Source organism: Chroicocephalus ridibundus, chromosome 15 (assembly GCF_963924245.1).
Source record: "Chroicocephalus ridibundus chromosome 15, bChrRid1.1, whole genome shotgun sequence".
NCBI lineage: Eukaryota > Metazoa > Chordata > Aves > Charadriiformes > Laridae > Chroicocephalus > Chroicocephalus ridibundus.
The window spans coordinates 7,147,244-7,167,008 of record NC_086298.1 but is presented as its reverse complement, the minus strand read 5'-3'; the positions used below and the strand labels follow the sequence as shown (position 1 = coordinate 7,167,008).

Genomic DNA, 19,765 nt, shown 5'->3' with positions numbered 1-19,765 from the left:
CAAGGTAGATGCAATGCGATATAATTAGCTATTGACAAATATAGTACCTCCATTTAGGTGAGCAGAATTAGAAGTATTCAAGGCAGCCAGCTGTTCAGTAACGTGATGGTGGTATAAAAGATCTTAGAATATGTTTTGGAGAGTAAGGTTGCTAATGAACTTCTTTAAAATCAGTCTTGCTACCAGTTTTATTAAAGACTTCAGTTAAGAACTTTGTCTCAGAATTTGTGTGTACTTAGACCGTATGCTAATAAAAGAGTGTTGTAAGGATTCATCGAAGTAGATGGAATCGTAGTGATGGAATTCTGGAATCGCTTCTTAATCGGAGTAGTGAGACAAATAATTGAATAAGTTTAAGTTAAAACTTGATCAGTTAATGAAATGAAGGCTACCAGTTAATGTTTGTGCAAAGAGAAGAGCAGATTCAGTGAATCAGAAGACCGTCTTAGCAGTGTGGGGTCATGTCCATATAAGCATGAAGAATGACCTACTCTAACCATTCTACATTTCTCTGCAATTAGAGCTGATACTGCTGGCATACAGATGCAAAATCCTATTGAGACAGTTCAGGAAAAAAAAGGTGTCGTCATAACAGACAAAAAACCACATGTTTGAGTATAGCATGAGTCAAGCGATTTGTCATTTCGATTTTGAACGTAACTGCGGTTGGTGATAACTCCAGCTGCCAAAACCATTCCACTCAGCTCTGGTTCAGGCCACTGTGCATACAGTAGTATTCCTCAGCCAAACCTGTCGGTATGGATTCTTGCGATATATGTCTGTGGAACTTTGCTTTTCCTGAGAGAGTAAACCATTCAGACATGGTATTCTTCTGGAACTTCTCCAAGTATTATCAGGACATACTTCAAATGGAGCGAAAACATCCAAAATCTGTCCCTTTGCTTAGTAGGGTAAACTTCAGCAAAAGCAGCTGAACCGGCATTGGGTAGTTCACTGCAAAAGATCATACTTGGCTGTGGTGTAATAGGTTTGTGCTTTTGTGTCTGGTTGATCACAGATACTAAGAATAGTGATGTGGAAAAAAAGAATGTGTTTGTATGATGTTTTTATAGCAAAGTTTATCTGCTTCATGGAATTAGAATTCTTGCCAGAGTACTGATGATAGAATGCATATGTTCTTCCTTTTCTCAGTCTCATGACATTGTATATGTTTCATAAATAGAGATGCATTGTGCAACAGATGCACATTGAACATTAACATTGTGCACAGGCTTTTCAAAAAGTTAAGGCAGTCCAAGACTTGTGTTAAGGGTAGTCTGAGATTTAAATCTCAGTGTTAAAATTTAACAAATGGTCATTATTTACTAATTTTCCACATATCTCCATGCTTCATTAAAGTTGCGAACATAGAGCAAAATTAAACTGAGTAAAGGTGGAGAACTGTAATTAGTATAGGCTTTACAGCCCCTGGATTGAATTCAAGAAATGTCGCTTAATTTGATTTTTAGATGGAGTTTCCTGATGATGCATCAATGTTAACATTGTATATACAGTAGCTTTCATGAACTGTGATATCTTAGGCAAAACAGATTAAACAAGTGGTTTCTATAAGTATATGATACTATAACATAATATTTGGAAAAAAACAGAAGTCGTGAGTAATTCCAGTTTAAATTGGAAAAACATTTTAACTTCAGCAGCAGCATTGCTGATAATGCTGGATGGCATTTGATGTATCTTAAAGATCATTTATTACTTTTGATTTAGTTATTGATGAGAATATTTCAATCAAATTTAGCAGTTTTCTTTTTAAGCTTCACTATGGCAAGGAAAAACGACTGAAGTCACAAGAGGTATCAAAAAGAGGGAAAGATTTGGTTCTTAGCATAATAAAGTTGCTGCAGTTGATATGCACTGTGGAACTTTGACCTTTTTCTAACATGTTTGTTTCATCAGAATAAAGCTTTAAATTAAAGTTTGTATTAATCAAAACTCATCGCAACTACCCGTAAAGAGAACTCTCTTTCCTCTTCCATCTTTGTATTTGATAAGAAGACTTTGGATAACTGATCTTGTGTTTTCCTTTCAGTTTTCCATGATGGATCTTCAGTTTTGTAGCGTTTTCTGGTCCCATGCCAGAAGAAAATGTAAGCCTTAAAAAGGCAAAGAGTGCTAAGTTTTTACAGTGAGAAAGAATCTCCTCCCTCTTTCTCTTTCCAGTGACCGCTCTTTTTGAGCCAGGGACAGCATTAGCGTGCTCTGAAGAGACGTTTGCTTGACCTTTGGCAGGGAGAACAGAAGTATCTCAGTACCAGGCTGTCAGGGAGAAAAGCTTAGATAGTTGCCCTAAAATGTATTGGCAGGATCCCAACACACGTTTCACCAAATGAGAACCTCAATTACACTGAAAAGGAAAATTTGGCAGCCACTTTATATAAACAAAGCTTTTCTCGACGATTTTTTGTGCCAGTTCAATTGCTTGCTTTAGGTTCGTGCTTGTCAGCAAGTAAGTACACTCCAGAAAACCCCTGACAATGATGTCATGTCCTAAAAATAATAGATCTTTCTTGCTCAGCCCATGTACTGTTCTTTGCAGAAGCTGAGAAATAATAACATTTGCTAGTTACAAGACTAAGGGGGCAAAAATAGGACCTAAAGCATCAGGATTCCTTCCAGTTCTACCCAAAGTGTATTGCTAATCATTGTGATCTCAGGGCAGCCAGTGGGCTTCAGAGGTACCATCATGCAGCTGCTGCAGGATCTTCTTCCTCCTCCAGGACTGCAAGAAGTGATCTGAGGAGAGCGCTTGTCCCATGCCTGTCCCCAGGTGTGCAGTTTTTCAGTGAGCTGGACAGCACTATCCAAACATTGTGGCACTGTGACACATCCTTTCCTAACCTGTCATGCTTACAGCCATTCCAAAAATTTTTTTTTTTCTGACCTTTTGGTATCATTAGATCAGGCCTGGTATTCTCCACGGTTGTTCTTTGTGTAAAACCAGTTTGAAGACTATTATTTGTATTACAATGTTGTCTGGACAGGACAGTCAGGATTGGAATCCCATTCTGTAGACTGCTATCTATACATATAATTCAGTTCTTCAGGGCATGTTAAGCAAGACATTGGTACTCCAATACACTAGTAAGATGATTTAAAGAAAGATCAGTTCAAATTTAAATTCAGATAAGCAGGATGCTATGGGAAAGCATCCAGGAGAAATAAATAGGCAATGAAAACATTATATTGACTCCTAACAGTGATGGTGCTATAAAAGTGCCAGCTGCACCATAATGTTTTTAGTCTTAATGGTAACAGGAATTGTATGGCAGATGCTTAAAATATTCGTACTTAGTGAACCTTGGCCACAGTCCATCTTAAATAGGTCTCCCAGACAGCTATATTCCCTGGACGTTTTCCACCAAGAATTGTTGTCGAAGGCAGGGGTAGGGGGAAACCTTCACTGTTAGTCTGAGATTTTTAGTGATGCAGCGGCCATATGGATCAATAGCTGTATGTGACTTAGCTGCTTCTTCCACGGGACGTTCTCAGGGACAGCGAAGTTTGCAGAAACTGTTGGACTTACTGTGCTACACAGGCAGCCCAAAATGGTCCAGCTTTGTACACAAATAGTGGTCAGAAATGCCCTGAGTGACATCTTTGAGGACTGCACCACTTTATTGCAACTTAGATCTTCCTTGTCTCAAGAAAGATGAATAAGTTTTGTTCAGCCTCCTCATGGAGCAGATAAATTTCTTGTTCATGTAAGGTTATTCTCTGTCTTTATTCACTTCTCATTAGGAGAATTGAGTAATCCCAGCAGTAGTTTCATCCTGTACTGGAGAACATACTCCCAAGAAATAGAACTATGTTCCAAGACTGGCTACCTGTTTTTTTTTCTGCACTACGTTAGGTTCCTGTTTTCCTGCTTATCAGGAATGTCACTCTTAAATGAGCTATATGGCAGCACTCAGTAGCAGAGTCTTATTTAGGAGTAGGTTGGGATAGAGGTCTAGCTTATTTTAGAGAGCATACCAGCCCTAACACGTTTCAGAAAATATTTGGAGTATCGGCCTTTAAAAAAAAAAAGAAATCGTTTACATCATCTTTTTACTATCCAAGAATGAAGCTTGCACATACTCTCCCGATGCCTTTTTTTTTGGTTTGTTAATTCTGTAAATCTCTATGATGATTTTTTCCTAGAGATTTTACTTCTAGTTTTTGTTTCACCTTAGATTGTTAAGAATAAATCCTCAGGTTTTGAATTTCAGTTTCTAATTTATGCTCAGTTGTTTTTGGGCAGTTTCATAGGCAAATGTTCAGTTTCTAATGGGCAGTTTCTGAGATTGATATCTAGAATTTATCCTGGCGTGTCTCTTAGCTGAACTCACAGAATCACAGAATGGTAGGGGTTGGAAGGGACCCCTGGAGATCATCTAGTCCAACCCCCTGCCAGAGCAGGGTCACCCAGAGCAGGTTGCACAGGAGCATGTCCAGGCGGGTTTGGAATGTCTCCAGAGACGGAGACTCCACCACCTCTCTGGGCAGCCTGTTCCAGTGCTCTGCCACCCTCACAACAAAGAAGTCCCTCCTCATGTTGAGATGGAACTTCCTATGGTCAAGTTTGTGCCCGTTACCCCTTGTCCTGTCGCTGGGCACCACTGAAAAGAGCCTGGCCCCATCCTCCTGACACCCACCCTTTCAGTATTTATAAGCGTTGATAAGATCCCCCCTCAGTCGTCTTTTTTCCAGGCTGAAGAGACCCAAATCCCTCAGCCTTTCTCCATAAGAGAGGTGTTCCAGTCCCCTCAGCATCTTGGTAGCCCTTTGCCGTCCCCTCTCCAGCAGCTCCCTGTCCTTCTTGAACCGCGGAGCCTAGAACTGGACACAGCACTCCAGATGCAGCCTCACCAGGGCAGAGCAGAGGGGGATGATGACTTCCCTCCACCTGCTGGCCACACTCTTCTTGATGTACCCCAGGATGCCATTGGCCTTTTTGGCCACAAGGGCACATTGCTGGCTCATGGTCATCCTGTTGTCCACCAGGACTCCCAGGTCTCTTTCCACCGAGCTCCTCTCCAGCAGGTCAGCCCCAACCTGTCCTGGTGCATGGGGTTATTCCTGCCCAGGTGCAGCACCCTACACTTGCCCTTGTTGAATTTCGTAAGGTTCCTCTCTGGCCAACTCTCCAGCCTGTCCAGGTCTCTCTGTAAGGCAGCACAGCCTTCTGCTCTGTCAGCCACGCCCCCCCAGCTTTGTGTCATTGGCAAACTTTGCTGAGGGTGCACTCTATCCCTTCACCCCGGTCATCGATGAATATATTGAACAGGACTGGGCCCAGTACTGACCCCTGGGAACACCACTCATCACTGACCTCCAACTAGACTCCGTGCCCCTAATAACTCCTGCTGTATAATTCTGGAATGTTGAAATTTCATATGTCAGCGCTTAGACCTTTCACTGAGACTAGGCTTCCTCACCATGCTAAAGCAAAGATTTTGGTTTTGAAAAGAATTCCTGAAAAAAAGTATTATAACAGTGCTGTGATGTTGGATGAAATAGTGACTCACAAGATGAATTTCTGATCATATACAGGTGCAAACACAAAAAAGAGAATGTCTTTATGAGTTATGAGTAGTTTGTTAGACATGCTGGATAAAGCTAGTTTTTTATTCATAGTAATACTAGTGAATATTATTTGGGACAGTGAAATGTGAGAATATAATTTGGTATGTGATGGGTATGAATGATGAATGTTGGTTGTAAGCACGCCTGGTGTTGAATTCTGCACAGACCTATTGGTAGCATCACACTAAGCCTCTGAGGGGCCAAAGACCCTGACCCCGTGAGTGCTGCTTGGGAGACATTGCTCTCGCTGCTGGCACGACCACACGCACACGTAGCGAGAGAGCAGATGAGCACGTGTGTGTACGCCTGTGAGCAGCGCGTCACAGTGGAAAATGCGGTGTCAGAGCAATTGCAAAAATGAATTTGGGTGGTGACAAACAAGCCGAGACTGGTTCAAACTGTACTGACTGTCAGTATCTCTTCTTTGAAATACAAATGGTTTTGTTTCCAGCCTTCTGGGGGAGCGAGGGAAAAGGAGAGAAGGTGGGCCAGGAGTGTCATCTCCTTGTCAGGATATATTCCCTTTTCTCACAATTGATTTTAAATATTTTGTTAAACATGTCAGCATGACTATTTTATATTTACCAAAACTCAAATTTAGGCTAATATTTATTTGTTGTTCTTTTAATACATCCTGTATTTTCCTAAGTTGAGGAGCTAAACTTAATTTTTGTTATCTTGAAAACATTGCAGAATTCTGATGTTGTTGAAGTCAATGACCAAACTGTCAGCCCCCAGCAAGGGCTAAGGTCTCAGAGTGTATTTTAGCATAACCAAACAGATAAACAGTGTTATCAAACATTACATTTTCTAGAGAGTTGACCAGTGGAGAGTGGTGTGATCTCATTTTATAGCACTGAAGACTCAATTGTTGCTCTGTCGGTGAACTTTTAAGTGCAGCACACACCACAGGTGCTTTTTAGATTGTATAATGATACCATGCCTCTTTCTAAAACCCTGTTAAGAGCGTGAGGTTTTTAGGTCTTTTTTTCTGCTGTTACCTTCCCCTTTTCTTCTTTACCAGAATTTTTACCAATATTTTTAAACAGCAAGAGAGAAATCATATAGTACAAGTAGTTGCATGGAAGTTGATCTTCCTTGCTTTTGTCAGATGTTCCGGTCACTGAAGAAGGTGTGAGTGCTCTTGTCTTAAACCTGATAGCAGGTCGTGGCAATTCCCCTTAGGTTCACAGCAGTATTTCACCTCTGCTGTTTTCAAATGCGCAAGAGTTGTACAGGGTCTTGGTGCTTAATCACAGAAAGCTAATTAAATTGATGCAAAATGCAAAGTTGGACAAGTGATTTGTGGCCCCCTCATGTATGTGAGTCTTGCCACAATTGCTCTGAAAAATAGCTGATTCTGTAAATGGTTATCTGAAATGATAGACTGGACCTGCTTACTGAGCACAATTCAGTTCAGCATGCTTAAGAATAAGAGTCTAGTCTGTAATCCTTACGTATAGATTTAAATTCCTTTTAGTCTAACAAAGCAAGAAATTTTCAGGAGGAATGCATTACAAATCACATCATTGTAAAAGGGAGAAGCTATTTGCTTACGTGGACTGAACTGCAGTTGTATCTTTTTGCAACGGGCATTAGACAAATGCTTCCACAGTGACCAAATAAATTGTGGCTGTTGCTGCAGGGTGCTAATAAAACTGAGTAATTTATTTGATAACAGGATAAGGAAAGACCATCAGAGATGAGTTCCTCAAAGCTGGCAGAAACTAAAACATGCAGTTATCATGTGTGGGGAAAGGGTAGGTGATAGCTCCCTTGTACAGAAGAAAGAAATTAGCAGCTGTGGAACAGTGACAATTTAGCAAAAGGGCTGTCTGCTTCTGTTTGGAGAACAAACGTTACGTGAAACAAGCTGAAATGAGTGTTCTGTTTTACATAAGGGTTTTGGGTCATCAAATATGAGCTAACCCAGTGTCATGAGCTTAATACCCATATTTCTCAATATATGTAAATAGCACAGTTCTACAGGAGATTCTTGAAACCAAGAAATTTTTTTTAAAAGCTTTCTGCACAAAAATCAAACTCACAGCATGGGAACAATAAACCTCGAATACAGTGAAGAACAGATCAGCCTCAGAAATGAGCAGAGCAGTAACTACTGTGCAAGGGATGCAACGGGAACATTCCTGCAGGACGATGAATTCACACAGTAGGCACTATTTACAGGGAAAGACTTCATTAAGTTTTTTTGCCTTTTTCCCATACTGAAAGGAATTCCCATATGATTAACATTGGAATTATGCACTGAGTTGTATTGTTGTAACTTTCTCATTGCTGGCTTCTGGGAGAGGCATGTTGCCACTTCCTGGTCACGGAAATCATCTTGACAGAAAGAAAAGAAAGTCTGGAAAGGAATGATTTCATTAACTACTTGAAATCTATTACTTTGGATAGTTAAAAGAATCTAGTACTATCAGAAGAACAGAAGTTCTAAAACACGAAAAGGGACCATATGTTTGTTAACTAACTTCACACTAAAACATAGCTGGCAGTGTTTGAATACTGTGGAGAATGGACTGGAAGGTATTCCCCATAAAACCCTGTGTACATGAAAGACAAGGTAGTAAGGAAAGTGACAGTGAAGCCATACGTGACATTTTGTAATGCTCTCACAGGTTCCTCCCTGCCATCCTTTGCATGTTTTTATCTAAAGTTAAAAGACTCACTGGTGTTTGTATACAGCAGGGTACTGCACTCCGTAGCTTGAAACCGTCACAACTTCTTTGTGTGTTTAATGCTGTGCAATGACAGCAGTTATTTCCTTTGGTTTTATGTGTATTCCATTAAAATTTACTTAACATTGTAGTCCTCCATACTTTTTTGTCAAACTGGTACAGAACAAAGGACCCATGAATGTCAAGTTAACAGTGCACGAACTTGAGAGGTGGCAGAAGTCATATGCACTGGAAGATCAAGACATGTGTTGGAGTGCTCAGATAAGGCAACAGTGAGTGCATCGCAAAACACATGGATTGAGGCGGAGGGGCATATAATATTATAACTTTCTTCTAATTATCTTTTACTATTGAACATTGGTCACTTTACCCACCTAGGCTCCCTTTCTGTAAGTCATAGTAACTAATATTTCTGAATAGCTTTTTCTGAGTGCACATTTCCACATGGTGACAGAATAAATTCACTTTTCGTGCACAGAGGGAATCAAATGTTTGCTATTAGATTTGTATCTAAATTTACTAACTTTTGGAGGGTTTTTTTCAGGTGACAGAGTATACAAACTTACATTTTTATGCTGATAGGGAGTATAAAATAACAATTTCCATTTCTGTTTTCACAGACTTGCCTCACAGTTTTTTTTTCTTGGATCTAACAGGTAGTGATTTACATTAAAAAATGTATTGTTTTGTTACATAACAAAATAAATAACTACACTTCCAACAAAGTAAAATTCCTGCTTACCACTGCCAGAACAGTTACTTTCTTCAGTTTCTTTCAACTTTATTGAGAAAATTTTTTTTGTTAATTTCTCTAAAAACTTGTTTTTTCCAGATTATCATTAAGAATTGAGCCAGGTAACAGCTCTCCTCGACTGGTTTCCTCCAAAGAAGATCTTGCAGGTATAAAACTTCATTTGAAAATTGAGTAAGGAAATAATTTTAATTACAAAAATCTTCCACTGAAGTGTATGGGAAAAAACATTTTATATCAGAAGCATTTTGGAGGAATTAATCAGTTTCAGATATGGGCTTGTATTGCAATTACACAATTATTTTGTAAGGGCTGTCAGAGAATTGATCTCTTTTTGTGTATATGTCCAGTTTCAGAACATCCTTGGTCCAGAACACCACTGCTATGATAGTTGTAAAAGATTTTATTTTTATTGCAAATTGCTACATAGCCAGCTTGTACTTGGGTTAGCACTGTCCTTTTTCTTAAATAATTTTCTTTCTTTATGATATTCACCCTTGGAGGTCCTTACAGTAACAAATGATATCCTACATATTAAGATTGTTTTCTCACGCATCAGCATTCATTTGACTAGACAGAACAAATCCATTGATCTTAAATGAATGAAAAGAATTTGATTTCAGAAGTAAGACTTAATTTGCAGAGATTGTAGAGGAGGCATGTACTGAATTTGCCTTTCTGGAGAACAGGTTTACCTGTATGGCAACGACGAGCATTTTCAAGATGATTTATTAGTAGGTTTCACATTTTTAATGCGTAGCATAAAACCTATTGGACTTCCCTCTGCTGAGATTAAAACCCTAGCTACAGCACAGTACGTCTAAAATTAATCCCTGGAATTGGCCAGTGCAAATTGCCAAGGTTGTCAGCATCGCTACCAAGTCTCCCACTAACCTTGTTGTGGTATCAGAGTCTGCTGAGCGACCGGGATCCACAGGAGTATTGCTGTGAGCTGCTTTGTCCAGAAGCCAGACCTGGTAATTCAGAGGCATTATCAGTAGCATGAGTCATCAATAAAGATTGCTGACTTGAATATAAACAATTGCAGTTCCAGGGATAACACAGGGTGTTTGTTAGCATTGGAAGAGAAATTACGTTGTGTGATTTTTTTACAAATGCTTGCATTTTCATTACTTAATAAGTGAAGAAGGAAGAGCACTCTTTCAGTACAAACAAATCACTGCAGTGAATAACGTAAGAAATTCTCCTTTCAGGTTTCTGTGTGAACTGACACATAAGTTTGAGACAATTTCATTGTGTAAAGTGGGAGGACAAAAGATTTGTAATATCTTTTAGCAACAGCTAAAAAACTACAGTGCTGTCTGTAAGCTGACCAAAACAAATCTGCCATACCAACACAGTTTATTTCAATAAACAGACTAAACAAACATGTGAAATGTACTTACTACTACAGGAGCCATTATCTCAAAAGCTGTTCTATTTTAATCTCTTAAACCTGAACGGCCAATTTGCTGTCTCATTATGTTAAACCACGTGTGAATGTAAAGAACCCAAGGGGTCCAGGCCACATTTGACAAGCAATTTCCTTTGGCATTCAAAATGTCTTTCCTTCTCACCAAATGAGACAGAGTCAAAGTCAATGAGAGAGAGAAAGAAAAAGGAAGATGCTATATATGAAAGAAGAAAAATATGTGTGTTTTTTCTCCGCCTCCCATCTCTTCATCTTGGCTCCTGTGAAACCCTTTCTAAGTGTCAAATGGCCATTTATAGGGACCCTCTCGTTTGTCCCAGGATTGTGAATGCTATTTCCGGAGTCAGATAAACATTTGATCTGGTCTTCAGTCCATACAGTTCTATGGAAAAAGAAATAAAATCTATAGAAATAATAATTTGGAAGAAAACATTTATTCAGGAAGGCGCTCTCCCCTTTCCCCCTCAATGCTCAGTGTTATTAATTGCTGTGTAAAATACAAGTCATTCACAGAACTGGGTACGTTCAAAATCAACACTTTCTTTGTACAGACGTGTGTTTTGAGTCTGGCTGGGATGGAGTTATCTTTCCCCACTGCAGCCCTCAAGGTGCTGTGCTGTGTTGGTGGCTAGGAAGGTGGTGATGGGGCACCCGTGGCTACTGCTGAGCAGTGCCCACAGCATCAGGGCTGCCTCTCCCACCCCCAGACAGGCCAGCAGGCTGGGGAGAGCAAGCATTTCGGAGGGGGCATGGCCAGGACAGCTGACCCAAGCTGACCAAAGAGATATTCCGTACCATACGACGTGCTCAGCAATAAAAGATAAGAGGCAGAAGGGGCGGGGGAAGGGGGAATTTATCAGTAAGGTATTTGTCTTCTGAAACAGTCGCTGCGAGCACCGAGGCCCTTCTTCCCAGGCAGCGGCTGGACAGTCCCTGCTGATGGGAAGTAGAGGACAAATTATTTTTTGTTTTCCTTTGGATCTGCATGCAGCCTTTGCTTTTCTTTATTAAACTGCCTTTATCTCGACCCATGGGGGTTTTTTATCTTATTTTCTACCCCCAACCTCCCCGGTCCTGCCGAGGAGGGGGAGTGATAGAGTGGCTTGGTGGGCACCTGGCAGCCAGCACATCATGTGATATTTGATTTTGCTTCTGTGAGGATTTGCTTTTTCATTTAAAACTAAGTCATTGCTTCTCATATAATTATACCTTACATACGTAGAGCAGACATGCAAGTGAGCTTTTTTGTTTTCTGGCTTTCACTTTGTATTGCTCACATTTAAAAGCTTTACACCAGGGGTTTGATGTTAACATTTCATTAGGATGATTGTGGAAGTTCTAGCTTCAGTCATAGCAGCATAGTAGGTGATCATCACCAATAGTTTGTAATTCTTAATCAAAGGCTTGAATTTATTTAGAGCTGTCATGGAAGGCAATTAAAAATACAGTTCCAAAGTTGGAAACAAGAACTTTGAACTCTCCTGAGCCAGGCAAGTAATACAGCTTTATACTGCAGTAAGCTTAGCCGGAGTCCACAGATACTGATTCAGACAATATTTGGTAGTAACTACTCAATTGAATCATAGAATCATAGAATGGTTTGGGTTGGAAGGAACCTTGAAGATGATCTCATTCCACCCCCCTGCCCTGGGCAGGGACACCTCCCACCAGCCCAGGTTGCTCCAAGCCCCGTCCAACCTGGCCTTGAACCCCCCCAGGGATGGGGCAGCCACAGCTGCTCTGGGCAACCAGAGTATGCGATCGTATCTGGCAGTATTAGGGGAGGGTGAACTTCCCCCTCTGAATCTGCAGTGCCCGTATATGGTCTGTAAAGTTGTTTTATTCACTGTGAGAATTAATACGACAACTAGAAACCAAGTCTTGAGTCATTCCTATTGCTCCATTCTTCTGTATTTCCTTCGAAAGCTCGACACGCGTGTGGACTGCTGTATTTCTTGCTCAGCTAGAGAGCTCTCACTTACTGCTAGTTCGACAATGAATGCCACCAGCATTTTGTAATACCCAATGAATTTTTCAGTGACCTGCACTTATGTGGCTGCAAAAATGCTACTAAAGGGAATACAGTGTACTTTATTGAAAAAACAAATTAATTCCTAGAGAAGGTTAGTTAAGTAAGTTAGCATGAATTCAAATTGAAATTTAACTAACATTAATAAATAGAAATATAGCCATATGGTAGTCTTGAATAATTCCGAGCTAAAATACTCAAATATCAGTAATGAGATATTTGACCATGGAGAATTAAAAATAGCACATTCAAAGGTATTTGAGTCAACTTTATTTGGATTCAAACTATAGTTTGAGATGATTTCCACTTCAGTCATTGTGTGCCAGGAGTAAATCCTTTGCAGTCAGCAAGCTATAATGATAAGAGATGATCTCAAAATAATTTAGGCAGTAGTTCAATGTTCCAGTCAATAGTTTAAGGCATAGGAGTCTGAATATAGTGATTTTAAGGTAAAATAAAGGTTCTTGGCCATAAGGGCAGTCATCAGTTTGGTTCTCCTGACAGTCAAAAAGTTCATAGGGTACTAATAGCAGTAAGTGTAGGTGAGTTCTGCGTGTGACGTACTGCCTTCTTACAGCCTGCCATGTTTCCAAATATGGAGAAAAAGATCAATACCATGGTGATAATTCCAAAGTCTGAAGTAATGGACTTCAGTGCAGGGAATAGTGTCTTTAGTAATTACTTGCAATAGTGTAATTACTTGTCCTGATGATGGAAGTGGATTTTCCTTTCCAGCATCGTGACTGCTCTCTTTCAAAAGAAGGTTAACAGCGTACTCTAGACAGGGACAATGTGGTGGTATTTTTTTTCCCTTAAAGTATCTTTATGAGTGTGAGGCTCAATAAAAACAGTTAAATCCTTCAGTATTTCTGTTTGCAAAGTACTGGAGAAAACCATGTGTCCATTTTCCACTTTGGTTGCCAACTGGTTTTCCAAGTAAATTCAAACAGGAGGCAGACATCTGATTAAAGTGAATGTCTCACAACAAGCTATGTTTGGTATATTAGTGGCTAAGATGGTCTCATTTAATTGCCAAATGCTTATATAATTGTGAATAGTGCTTTCACAGCAAGATTTCATGCCTTCCGTAACGCTGCAGAGATTCTTGTCTCTTGCAAGTAGCATTTAAAAAGGAGCTTTAAACAGTTTAATTGTATGCTTTCAGGAACTCTGTGATTCACGCAACTTCCTTGGCAGCAGCTTAAGTCTGTTCATTCTGCCTTGCCGCAGTTTGAGAGAGAGAGAATGTAGCTGGAGAGCTTATAGTATGCTAACTGTTCACAGTTTCCAGTTGAATTAGCTGTAAAAGACATCTGTGTTCCTGCAGCGTTGGCTAGGAGGTGCCCGGCATTTATGGTACAGCTATTAGACAGATTGTTTTGGAAGGTATAACTCAATACGTTTGCCCAGAACAAAAGAAAAGATTTAATTTAATATATGGTAAATAAGTTAGCCTTCTAAGCAACTGAAGTTTCTTAGAATTTGCACACCACGTCTAGTTCAGTATAGAAAATTTTATGCATGTTCTTTATCATCCTAATGTTATTTTGAAAATTATCACAGTGCTAATCAGAATATAGAAAATGGTTACTTGTTCTCTGAAATATACCATGTTTCTTCTGTCTTGGAAAACTATATAAAAAGATAAAATAATGTTAAAATAATCACCTTATCCAGAAAATTATATCTAATACCAAGTGACTCAAAGACTGATCTTCATGATTCTGTGATTTTTAATGAACGCCTTCATCAAAGTTAGCACTTAGAAGTCCTTTTTAGCAACAGCCGGGCCTCAGCTGTAGGCAACCCTTATTTTGGGGGTTTTGTTATGCAATAGTCAGGGATTCTTCTTTTTTATCTCGTAGGTATTGGTATAATTCTTGAGAGGAGAATAAGTAGACCAGAGGTTTTACGTTACCACCCTACCAGGAATCTGGAGTAATTAATATGAAACAGGTGTATTTTTTTATTGTTATTGGGGTAAAATTCAGTCCAGTCAGCTTTGAGAGTTGCTAAAGAACTTTTAGTATTTATTATAATTAATTAGAAGCAGTAGATTTATCGGATGTAAAGTATGTGATATACAGGAGCTAAAAATGTAGAAAATGTAGAAAGAGAAGGAAGAAAGACTGGGGTGTTTGCGCATTCGTAACCCTCTGGAAGTAGGTATACTACACTAGTGCCGTCGGTACAGCAGTCCCAGCATTTTAGAATAAAAAAATCCCACACCGTCATTTTCCGTGTAAACACTGAGTTGACATTTAGTTTTGCCATTTGTTTTACTGGTTGCTTTGGCAACTAATAAATAGTTTGTGCTAAATGCTTTAGCAGCCAATTGTTCTGTGGAAATGAGGATTGTCTAATCCTCCCGCAAGTGCTTGGTTATTGCTTCATGTGCATAGTGTCTGCTTTCCTTGTACTGTACTTAAGGTAGAAATAGAAGAACTAAGTTTTCTTCACAAAAGTTTACAGGCCATCCAGAAAACTTTGCGCTTTAGTTTCAGACTTGTAGTCATTTCCAATCTCTTCCTCTGGGATACTTTCCCTGCAAATTTTTACAACTCATTTGAGTATTTTTGAAAAAAATTAATACCAGACAAATGCGTGGGAATCACATGTTGTTATCAACCACTAAATCCAGCCAGAATTAGTGTGCTGTGGTTTTTTCTGAACAGACCAAAGCCTCACAAAAATTGAAGAATATTCTGTCAAAGGAAATGTAAAGTTATCAGGGAGAGAACGGTCATACTCAGTTTTTAACTTTATCACTGTTACTTTCTGTGACTTCCTTACCAAACAAGTCTCTTTAATGTCCTAGTTTACTGATGCTTATTTTAACTACCAAGCTATTACTCCCTGGGAATGTTAGGAACATATAAAAGAGCCAGAGGACAAGGGGCTTTTCTGCTCTTTCCCCCCCCCCGCCTTCTTCAGAGCAGTCACCTGAAATACTTTATGCAAAAAGTTATTTTATTGATGGATTGGTTAATGTATTCTGTTGAACCCAAACTTAAGTATTTCCCTGCAGCTGTGGTCTCGCAATGGGTATGTCGTCACTGCCAATATGGATGTCATATTGCACTACCCAGCAGATCCAGCTGCAAGAAATTCAACATTTCTGCTGACGTGTAAGTCAGGGTTTTGCGCATTCCACTGATACAGTGCGAGTAACGCAAATGCTGACGGTTAGTGAATCCATAGAAGCAACACCTGGAATTGAAAGTATCACCTCTGTTTAGGAAGCATTTGAAGGAAATACACTCAAATGTGCTTACTATGCAGTCAGTAAGCATTAGAAGTATTTATAATATAATACTGTAAATAATAATAATAATAATGTAAATAAATATATTACATTCTAAGTGCATTAGAAATATGGTTAGTTGTACTTGATCTTGATAGAGTGGCGCAGACAAAAGTGCCCCAGGTTTCTGGTGCACTTGTCTGGTTTGCTGTTGCTGGTGTCCTTGCTAAATATATTAAACTTGTGATCTTGCCTGCAATGTAATTTCATCTTTCATTGCATTATTAACATATTTCTACAGTCCTGCTCTTGGAGATACTGCATTGAGTACTACTGGGCAAACTCCTTTAGGGTCCATTTTATATGTTTTGACACTTCATATATTAACATCAACGAACTCCCCTCTGTGTCCACATCACTCAATTGGTCCCTTTCTGGCAATTATAGCAAAAAAATGTAAGCCAGAATTGAATGGTCCAAGAAGATGGAACCACTCCCTCACACATGCACACAGGTTTCTCATAACAGCAATGGAGACAGGGTGAGTGGAGCTGCGCCTGCCTAAGCTGTACTTGCCCAGTAAGGGACATTCGTGCCCAGATAACCCAGCACGATGCACTCTTATACTTAAGTTTATGGGAAGAAAAAGTATAATTTAATACGTTCAATGTGATTGAAGGTTCTCTTTTTCATAATTGATGTTATTGATAGACATTACAAAGGATTGACATACTTGTCAGTGTTTATTCCCTCACCACAGGCCATGCTTTTGGAATTAACCTTTAAATTAGTGGATTTTGTTAATGCAAATTTGAACATAAAGCAAAGACTACATCGAAGGAGAACCACACTGTGTGTCTATTCCAAGCATTCTTGGCACAGGTATACGGTAGCATTTGTAAAAAAAACCAAAACAAACATAAAACCAAAAAAAACTGGGGCAAACTATTCTTTTTACACATTTGAGGAGATATATATGAGACATTAAGGGCTATGAAGAAACATCTTCTCATAAATTGCCTAATGAGTGTATTCTGGAGTCCTGTAAACATAAAATAGGTTCTAAAAAATAGAATCTGGAAGTGAAGCAAAAGAATACCACGTGCTCCAGGTCTCTCTGCCTCAGTCTCTCATTTTTTGTTTGCTTGTTTAAGAAATTTGGGATGGGAGCTTACTTGCACAAAGCAAATCAGTGGAGTTTGAGGGAAGAAGGAAATGTCCATACCATGACTTTTTTGGTTTACTAAATGAAGAAGTTTGTTGTTAGACTTCTTTAAACTGTTTTCTGATTAATTAGGAAAACTAACCTGCACATTTAACTTGAAAATCCACTAAAGGCTGTAATAAGGGAAGGATCGTTGAGAAGCAGAAGGGAATCAAGAAAAAAGAACAAGCTGTAGCTGGATAAGTAGAACACAGAAATTAAAGAAATTGAGAATGATTTGAATGAAAATGTGAACAGGTAGAAGGATGTTCTTTACACCTATTAGAAGTAGAAAGCAATTGAGAAAAGTGTGGTTCGTCTGGACTGTCAGTGAAAGAAAAACAGTCAGAGAAGTAAAGGACAGTGGAGCAAACCCAGACAATCTTAATTGTGATTTCTACTGGATGTTGCCCTAGACTTAACATATTCTCTTTAAATGCAAAAGATGGAAAGAGAATGAGGATTTGTGGAAGATTAAAAGTATAAAGTCTGGAATGAAACAGTGAATTAATTTTTTTCTTCCTGTGATAATTCTACAATTAGAAATTCCCGATTGCCAAAGTAGACAGACTGATATTCTATACCAATTATTGTCCATAGGGTAAAAAAAATAAATAATACACTGCAGAATAAGGTTTCTATAAATGTAGCTGTACCTTTTGCTGTTACATAGATTAGAATAGGACACTAATTACAGCAACAGGGATCACGTGGCAGAAATACAAAATCCTATTTATGTTCCCTTTCCTCACAGGGCATGGTACTAGAAATACTTCGTAGTCCTTTGGAAAAAAGAAGTACTTTCATTCAATAACCAAAATAATTTTCCTGCCCTCTGCAGCAACAGGCCTTTGCATACTGATTGCAAAGAGAGCAGGCAGATTTCAATTTGTCTGACCAAAACACACTTTTTTTTTTTTTTTTTTTTTTTTACTTGTGGGCGCTTGGGGGAGCACGGAGAGGTGCAGCCAAAGGCTCTGATTCTTGTTCTTAGTTTGCTCTTGTCTGAGAAGCAGCCATAATACGTCTCGCATGTTGTATGCATTAATAGGCTTTAGTTGAATTGTAAAGCAATACTCTGAAAATTAAAACTATGCTTTTACAATAGCCATCATTCTCGATTTATTTTTTTTTTGGATCATTCTTGATTCTGTGCACAAAATTCTTCTTAAGTTCTTTATTGTGTGTTTTGTAACTGCGTTTTGTAAGTAGGTCTTTCTGTTTGAAAGTTTTAATTATCACCCACTGACTTTGGTTACAATGGCAACAGAACAGTAAAAATTTACAGCGAAGATTTAACAGAGAGTCTGTGGCTTGGAATGTCTTTATTAAGTTTTAGAAGCAGAGCTGGTAAGTATCAGTTTTACTTCTTAGACGCTCACCAAAAAATAGTAAAGAGTTGAGACTGTTTTACCTTCCTGAAAAATCACTCTGTTTTTCCGCATATAACATGCAGCTCATTTTCAGTTTTCTGTTTGGATGCCTACTGTTGGTTTATTGATAGATTTTTAGTGGAGAAAAATTGTGAACTGTAACTCCTTCACCCTGTTGCTTTTTTTAAAAGCTCTGGAGACTGTAAATGTTCACATGTTCTACTGAAGGATTGCAAAAGTAACATTCATTTATAACATTTGAAGGATTATTCATGGAAAAATTATGCAAAGGAAAAAACAGTGAGATCCTTTGGGATATGTGTAAACTTTTCCAAATGTTCTTGCCACAGATCTCTGAACAGCACTCAGCTCACTCTGATGAAGTTGTCTCACGTTCCCTAACGCAAACAAATTTTTAATAATGTTTTAATATTTTTATACATTATTTTTGTGCATGTCAGCATAGTCTTGAAAATGATGCTGAGAAATAATGAAAACCAAACTAACCCTTGTTCATGCCAGCTGACTGGAAAATCCTACTAAGAGTGCTTTGTCTCCATGAAAGGCAAAATAACAGAATAGCAATCATGGTAACAGTATGCACTAGGAATGGAGCCAGGAGAGTAAAGAGGAGAGTTAGCAGTAGCAGATGACTTAACTTATTGGAAAAAAAGAGGCAAAATAACTCAATCTCAAATGAATTTAAATATTGGAATTTTGTTATCAGTAGTATCAGGCATAGCTTCCCCAGCTAATTGCTCAGCAGTCTGGTATGTCCATAAACATCCCTTGGTCTGTGCAGTTTTCATCAGTATCTCACTGCTTGCCCTCTTTGGCATCCTTCTTGGCACAGACTCTCTTGTCTCTTACCCCTTTACAGAAATGAGGTCATCTCCCCTGTGCCCCATAACTCTCGCTGACACCCTCTGCGCCCCAGACTTCTTGCTGAGCGGAGCGTACCCTGCAGCACAGGTCCTGTCTAACGACAGCTCCGAACTTCACAGTTCTTCTTCATAAACATTTCACAGCAGAGCAGATGCAAAGACTTTGTAAAGGTTTTTAAGTTCAGATTCTTTTTACCTTAGCGCAGGTTTAACAGAGCCAAACTGTATATATTCCCTCCTGTTGGCTTGGAGATGAGAAAGATGCAGAACTACATAGAAAATGGCCACTCAGACAGAGGAACGCCAGCACAGCTGATACTTCGGTCTTCATCTTATCCCACAAAGCATTCCGTTTTCTGTCATCAAATCTTCACTAAAGGCACCTAACTGGCAATTAGATAGAATAAGTCCATTATCTCCTTCCACAGGACTGACGAAGGCAATTGTGATTGCCATGTATGATGGCAAGGAAGCCAGGCTGGAACTGTTTGCTTAAGTTGTAAGGCTCCTATACCTATTTCCACAAATTCTGTCACCCTTGACACATCTCACCTTAGCCAGGCAGT

The 19,765-nt window shown here is 39.2% G+C and overlaps 1 protein-coding gene across 8 annotated transcripts in view; it reads left to right on the top strand.

Annotated features, from left to right (window-relative positions):
* The window catches only part of RALGPS1 (Ral GEF with PH domain and SH3 binding motif 1), a 119,899-nt gene that overhangs the window by 84,082 nt on the left and 16,052 nt on the right, over positions 1–19,765 (top strand). For 6 of the 8 annotated variants that reach the window (XM_063352688.1, XM_063352691.1, XM_063352684.1 and 3 more), the window contains 2 exons: positions 8,903–8,938; positions 9,115–9,182. In XM_063352688.1, the coding sequence (XP_063208758.1) occupies positions 8,903–8,938; positions 9,115–9,182 (104 nt within the window). The remainder of the gene's footprint in view (positions 1–8,902; positions 8,939–9,114; positions 9,183–19,765) is intronic. The other 2 variants (XM_063352692.1, XM_063352690.1) reach the window with 1 other exon arrangement.